The 7,701-nt window shown below is 45.1% G+C and overlaps 1 protein-coding gene across 1 annotated transcript; it reads left to right on the plus strand.

Annotated features, from left to right (window-relative positions):
- The first annotated feature begins 656 nt into the window (after nucleotides 1-656).
- Nucleotides 657-5,023, plus strand: LOC142725449 (cornifelin homolog). Its single transcript, XM_075848991.1, has 3 exons — nucleotides 657-3,437; nucleotides 4,143-4,321; nucleotides 4,443-5,023. The coding sequence occupies exons 1-3, from the start codon at nucleotides 3,308-3,310 to the stop codon at nucleotides 4,620-4,622; spliced, it is 489 nt and encodes a 162-aa protein (XP_075705106.1). The 5' UTR covers nucleotides 657-3,307; the 3' UTR covers nucleotides 4,623-5,023.
- Nucleotides 5,024-7,701: the final 2,678 nt, after the last annotated feature.

Genomic DNA, 7,701 nt, shown 5'->3' on the forward strand with positions numbered 1-7,701 from the left:
ACCATATCCCAACTGTAGATGTATAAGCACCCTCAGTAGATGTACAAGCACTCTCAGGAGATGTACAACCACTCTCAGGAGATGTACAACCACTCTCAGTAGATGTACAACCACCCTCAGTAGATGTACAAGCACTCTCAGGAGATGTACAACCACTCTCAGGAGATGTACAACCACTCTCAGTAGATGTACAACCACTCTCAGTAGATGTACAACCACTCTCAGTAGATGTATAACCTCTATCTGTCGATAATTCTAACCCTAACGACAATCTAACAACACTAGTCAGGAGAGCCGTCAAAACCCAACAATGAGACAATAGTCATTAGATGGACAGATGAAGGGGGGTATAGTCATGCAGGATAATGGGGACTATCTTCAGGGAGCCCTTAGACTGCTGACTGGTTATTTTATGAGAAGTTGACCACCGATCCCACCACAACCTATAGAAATATAAATCCTTCATTGACACGGTTTCCATAATCGTCTTCTAAATAAAAAAGTGGAGATTTTTGGAAATGCTTTTATTCCACATTATTATTCTTTTACCATTTACCTAAAATTGACAAATCTGAACAGCCCGACCCCCCCCCCCCCCCAGGTCGCCCAATTATCTCCAGAATTGGGTCACTTACAAGCACCATGTCTCGCTCTGTAGACCTCCATCCATACATGTTAGTTCTACCACCTGATTTATAAGACAACTCATGAGGGACCTTCTCAATCTCAACAAGACCCAGAACTTCTCCCCTCATCTTAACTATGGATGTTTCTGTCCTTTTTACCAACATTCCCACCATCGGGGGTGTTGAGAGGTTGAATCGTATCTATGGTCCTCACACTGCATAGTCTCCGTCTTCTCTAACAAATCATTGGACAGGTCAGAGGCCGCGATAGGCTCCCGATTCTAATGCTCCTTTATATATAGGACCGTGAGGATCTTAACATTCTGGACTTCCATCTAAAAAAACAGCTTAGGGCCGATATATCGACGATTTGTTTTTTATTTGACATCTTTAAGCAGTCCCTTAATGTCATTGATTTTGGATTGTCCTTCACGTATCATTTTTCTTCCATGTCCATCGACTTTTTAGATGTAGTTTTGAGGACGATGAGGGGTTTTTAGTGACCAGTTCCCATTATAAATCAGTGGATGTAAATAGTTATGTCGATTTTTGCGTCCATTACCCTCCCGGGCTGAAGAACATTTCCTTCGGACAGTTCAGACGTATCAGAATTTTTTTTTTCCGATGACGGCCGAACACAAACTTGAACCTCACGGTTCTAAGAGAAACATTTTCCCCATAGGACAGAATAGGGAGCTTCAGAGCTGACACCAGATGACTATCACACCTACCCAAAAACAAGACCATAGCTCCATCTCAGCGAGACGCGAATTTATCTAAAAAATTCTAAAAAACATTGGCCCATTTCAATGAATGGCCTATATCTGATAGATGCTTTGTCTGAAAATCCACAAATTACGTCGGGAAGATCCCATACATTACACAGCATGCTGCGGCCCAGCAGACGTCCTGAGAACAAGCCCAAGACCAGGGGGTCATACCTTAGAGACAGACCATGTGACTGCTACGGGGCCTTAGAGAGAGGGGCCCCATTCTGGTTGGTCCTTTACCATTTGTTACTGGGTTGGAAGAACCTGTGCAGAGTCCTCCTGAGATATCTTTCCGCATTGCGTAACCTTTTTTCTCCTCGTAGCCGACGTGACGCCAGTTTGTCTCCATAGTCACCGATACGCGTCTTATCTCATTTTAGCGTCCATCGATCTCCATGACGACATCTTCTGTGTCAGCAGCGCTCTTATAGCTGCCCGGATTTCTTCTATGATAATTGGTCCTTATAGAAACACTGCTGATATCATGAAGCGGATCACAGCGATTCCCCTAAATGATCTCATTATTGGGGTCTCTATATGTCTGGAAGAATTTCAAGAATAATCTTCAGGGCTGCAAAAAAAAAATTCAACTTCCTCACCATTGACATGCAAATCTATAAGGCACCTGCTGAATGATGTCCATAATCTACTCCTCATCTTCAGCTGGTGGATGACCAGAAGTTGCGGAGAGTTGCTGGACACAGCATAGAAAGAATGGTGGAGATGGTGGAGGTCTTGTAGAATTGGTGGACACAGCATAGAGGGGTTTAGATGGTGAACGTCTTGGAGAATTGGTGGACATAGCATAGAGGGGTTTAGATGGTGGAGGTCTTGGAGAATTGGTGGACTTAGCATAGAGGGTTTTAGATGGTGGAGATTTTGGAGAATTGGTGGACTTAGCATAGAGGGGTTTAGATGTTGGAGGTCTTGTAGAATTGGTAGACACAGCATAGAGGGGTTTAGATGGTGGAGGTCTTGGAGAATTGGTGGACTTTGCATAAAGGGTTTTAGATGGTTGAGGTCTTCGAGAATTTGTGGACTTATAGAGGTTTTTAGATGGTGGAGGTCTTGGACAATTGGTGGACACAGCATAGAGGGATTTATATGGTGGAGGTCTTGGAGAATTCGTGGAAATAGCAATAGAGGAGTTTAGATGTTGGACGTCTTGGAGAATTCGGGGACTTAACATGGAGGGCTATAGATGGTGGACGTCTTGGAGAATTGGTGGACATAGCATAGAGGGGTTTAGATGGTGGAGGTCTTGGAGAATTGGTGGACTTAGCATAGAGGGGTTTAGATGTTGGAGGTCTTGGAGAATTGATGGACTTAGCATAGAGGGGTTTAGATGGTGGAGGTCTTGGAGTATTGGTGGTATAGAATAGAGGGTGGGATGCATTGATATAGTAAAGTATAAAGCAGAATATTGATGGTAGAATTTATGTTTTGTCCGGCTTATTCAGATGAACGTGTTAATCGTTCGTGTGGGCTTAGTTTTTTATGGTCGTCACACGTCCGCGTGTATTTCTATGCGGCTATTCATACGGCCAGTGTTTTACCGGACCGTGTGAAGGGCCCATGAAAAAATAGGACATGTCCGTTTTCACAGATCCCTCAATAGGCTCAAGTCTATGAGGGATCTGTGAAAAGGGGTCCCGCACGGGTGCAAATCGGCCATGAAATGTTTTTTCAGGGCTGATTTCGCACACGTTCGTCGGAATGAGACCAATATTTCCTTCTTTACACAGAACATTTCACGTGACTATTGATGTCTTGTTTACTGACCAGAGAATAGACTGAGGAACCCACTGACCTCCTCAGATGTGGCATCAGATCCTGCTGACTCCTGAGGCTTCTCACTATATTATATTGTATTATAGGCTGTGATTTCTCAAGTTTTTCGGTTTTAAGATCATGCAGAGTGTCCCAATGCATTCCGTGTCCGTGCAGCCGATGGCGATAGCGCAAACCGTGTCCATCACTCACGTGAACACAAATGAATGGAACTCGGGGATCTGTGACTGTTGCCAGGACATGGGAATATGTAAGTTCCTCTCATTCTCTGTCTAAAGAAAGGTCGGAGGCCCTCTTGTTAGAGCTATGGTCAACTAGTTATCTGGTGGCTGAGTGTGGGGGTCCTGATTTTGGGTGGATGTGAGGGTCTGATTCCAGGGGACATTGGGGGGCATTGGCTTTATATGGAGATGGACATTACTTTCCCTGGGTGGATTCAGGGGGAGATACTGAGCTCGTTGATTCTAGGAGAAGGTGGGGGGCACTGATGTTAGAAGTCCTAGTGGATTTGAGGGATCCCCATCTTTGGTCATAGTTCTGGGGCACTCCCTATGAGTGATGTTGTCTCTTGGTGAAGCTGGGGTGGTAGTGTTTCTGGATTAAGTCATGGGGTTTGGATTCTAAATAGGCAAACCCTATGGGGTACATTTGATGGTCCTGCCTCTGGCCGGAGTTGGATGAACCATCTTTGGTAAAAGTTGGATGACATAATCGAACAATGTCTGGTCTATGTTGATACGGATTTAAGTTCCTGGGTGGTATTTGGGGGTACCTGGCCTCTTGGTGCAGATTCTGGAGACATGATACCTCTGGAAGGTATTGTTAGGGCACATTCGTGGTTGGGTTAGGTCAGGCGGACCAGATCACCGGGTGGAAATAGAATGGTAAATGTCTTTGGGTTGAGTTTGATGGACACCTCGGAAACTTAATTTGTCTTTCTCCTCCCGGACTCCAGGCTGCTGTGCCTTGTGGTGTTTGCCATGTTTCCAGTGTAAGACCGTCAGTGATTTTGGAGAATGTCTCTGTCTCCCGCTCCTGGACCCTGGATGTCTTGGATATGCAGGAAATAGTTTAGTCTGTCCTCCAATCTCCATGGCCATGCGGGCTGCTGTCCGGGAACGATACCGGGTGAAAGTGAGTATGAGCCTCGTTATTCTGGGCTTGGAACCTGCCTGGATATATTATGATGTGAAGATGGCGGAGTAGACCTGGTACCAGATATCGTATCTCCTGACATGTCTCTCTCTCTGTACAGGGCTCCATCTGCAGTGACTGCTGTATGCTCTACTGGTGTTTCTCCTGCACTTGGTGCCAGATGGCTCGTGAGATCAAGAAACACAAGCAGCCCGTCAGTTTCATCACTGCCCAAACCACCACAGTGACGATGCCCATGCAACCTCAACCCTACCAAGCATACCCACCTCCGACATACTAGTCCCAAGGATCCCATCCACCACATAAGATTCTCTAAGATGAGGAACATTGTGAACATATAGTAGACCCTCAATCATGTTGTATAGGACACCAGCCAATAATGTAATTATGATCTGGAGGATTGGTGGAGTAGTTGAGGCTTCTTCCTCTATAAAGAATAAAAATTAATATATTGCCCCATGGTGGTCCCAGACGAGAAGACATCGGCCCATCCTCCCAGAACAGAGACGTTCACCATGTAGAGATCCTTCAACGTGGTGGATCATCCGAAGCACTTCTTATCTCCACTCCACACGGCCCAAGTCTTCTCCAGTCATTGTATGTGGCCCTCAGCTGGGGCTGTGCGTATGCCGAGCTTCTGCTGCTCCTACATCACTGCACTTCTCGTTCTCTTTATCTTCTGATGGCTACAGATCAGTAAAGCTTCTTTGATTGCACTTTTCTTCAGACTCCTGATCCCGATTATTGCCTTGGTTTTGAGATTTGCTCAGGTGACCAGCTGCAGGAACCTTGGTCCCCCTCACCCAGACCAGGTTCTAAGTGGTCGTCCATGTAGCGTCAAGCTGGCAGAGCCCATGGGTACAACCAGGGAGCCCCAATATCGTTCACCAGGTAATGAATGTTCTTCAGTAAGTGCAGAAGAGCAAATCCACCTATGGAATAAAACGAGGCACGCAGTATGATCGCTGAGCTTCACTGGTCATTTAATGATCATATAGGATCAAGGGGGAAATATATTAACCCCTTGATGCATTATCACGTACATGTACATGATAAGCGTCATAGGGAAGTATAGAACGCGATCACGGGCTGAGCACGCTCCATACGCTGCAGGTGTCAGCTGTGATTTACAGCTGAAACCTGGGGCTAATATCCGGGAACAGTGATCCTGGCCGTTTAACCCTTCAAATGCTGTGGTGAATTGCAACCACATCATCTGAAGCATTGAAAAGACGGAGGCGGCTGCCTCCGACAACTCATCGTCGCCCCCACACCGCAATCAAGGGGGGGGGGCGCCGATGGTTGTCATGGCAGCCAAGTGGCCTAATGAAGACCCTCTGGTCTGCCTTTTGTCTGCCTCTGTTAAGCTGTGTCTTTGGCCAGGCCCAACAGAAGCCTGTGAAAATGACAATATACTGCAATACATTAGTATCTAACGATCGCCGGTTCAAGTCCCTGAGCGGGACTAATAAAATGTGCAAAAAAAGAGTTTAATAAAGTTTTTAGTAATGAAAAAAAAATATTCAAGTTAAAAAAAAATACTTTTTGCCTCTCTTCCACTAATTTAATGTAAAAAAAAAAAAATGGCTCGGTCCTTAAGGGGTTAAATGCACGTGATGTGGATAAGAAGATGAATCTCCAATGGTCCCCTGACACCAAGTTCTAGGTCTTCTCATAAAGGATCATCCACTGGTCCTCAGAAGTACAATGTCAGGAGATGGAGGAGGCTTCAGACCGTAGCAATGGTGTCACAACCTGCAGAGACCACAACTCATCATTACTCATTCTGTACAGTTGTGACCATGAGTGGAGGATTAAAGTGACTGAAAGGTGATGAGGTCTCATGTATGTAACGTAGTGTGGAGATCGGGGTCCATGTCGTCAGTATAGGGGCTGTTATGGTGGGGTCCAGCTCAGGATTTCCCTCTTTATTGGTGGTGTGAGATATGAGACAAACGTTCTCCACCATCAATGAAGAAGGTGAATAGTCCGAGGATGATGCCAACAAGGGAGCGGGTGAACAGGTGTTTGGCCCTCCAGTGGAGGCATTAGGTTGTTTGTTATGGAGCCCTCTCAACATGCATGAGACATTCAATAATTGTCCTACACAAGACAAGACCACAAGACTACACAAGACTACACAAGACCACAAGACTACACAACACAACATGACTACACAAGACTACACAAGACTACACAAGACTACACAAGACTACACAAGACCACAAGACCACAAGACATCACAAGACATCACAAGACTACACAAGACCACACGACTACACAAGACCACACGACTACACAAGACTACACTAGTCGACAAGACTACACAAGACTAAAACAAGACTACACAAGATCACAAGACTACACAAGACCACAAGACCACAAGACTACACAAGACCACAAAACATCACAAGACTACACAAGACATCACAAGACTACACAAGACCACAAGGCATCACAAAGACTACACAAGACCACACAAGACAACAAGACTACACAACACAACATGACTACACAAGACTACACAAGATCACAAGACTACACAAGACCACAAAACTACACAAGACTACACAAGACTACACAAGACCACAAGACTACACAAGACCACAAGACTACACAAGACCACAAGACTACACAAGACCACACAAGACCACAGGACTACACAAGACCACACAAGAGCACAAGACTATACAAGACCACAGGACTATACAAGACCACAGGACTATACAAGACCACAGGACTATAAAAGACCACAAGACTATACCAGACCACAAGACTACACAACACAACAAGACTACACAAGACAACAAGACTACACAAGACTACACAAGACCACAAGAGTACACAAGACAACAAGACTACACAACAGAACATGACTACACTAGACCACAAGACTACACAAGACAACACAAGACCACAAGACATCACAAAGACTGCACAAGACTACACAAGACTACACAAGACTACACAAGACCACAAAACTACACAAGACTACACAACACAATATGACTACACAAGACTACACTAGACCACAAGACTACACAAGACCACAAGACATCACAAGACTACCCAAGACTACACAAGACAACAAGACTACACAACAGAACATGACTACACAACAGAACATGACTACACAAGACTACACTAGACCACAAGACTACTCAAGACATCACAAGACTACACAAGACCACAAGACATCACAAAGACTACACAAGACCACACAAGACAACAAGACTACACAACACAACTACACAAGACTACACAAGATCATAAGACTACACAAGACTACACAAGACCACACAAGACTACACAAGACTACACAAGACCACACAAGACTACACAAGACCACAAGACTACAC

This window comes from Rhinoderma darwinii, unplaced genomic scaffold (assembly GCF_050947455.1).
Source record: "Rhinoderma darwinii isolate aRhiDar2 unplaced genomic scaffold, aRhiDar2.hap1 Scaffold_605, whole genome shotgun sequence".
Lineage (NCBI taxonomy): Eukaryota > Metazoa > Chordata > Amphibia > Anura > Rhinodermatidae > Rhinoderma > Rhinoderma darwinii.

Coding starts and splice junctions, on each gene's coding strand:
- LOC142725449 (XM_075848991.1), top strand. CDS start 3,308: ATGCAGAGTGTCCCAATGCATTCCGTGTCCGTGCAGCCGATGGCGATA. Junction 3,438..4,142: donor TTGCCAGGACATGGGAATAT/GTAAGTTCCTCT, acceptor CCCGGACTCCAG/GCTGCTGTGCCTTGTGGTGT. Junction 4,322..4,442: donor GGGAACGATACCGGGTGAAA/GTGAGTATGAGC, acceptor CTCTCTGTACAG/GGCTCCATCTGCAGTGACTG.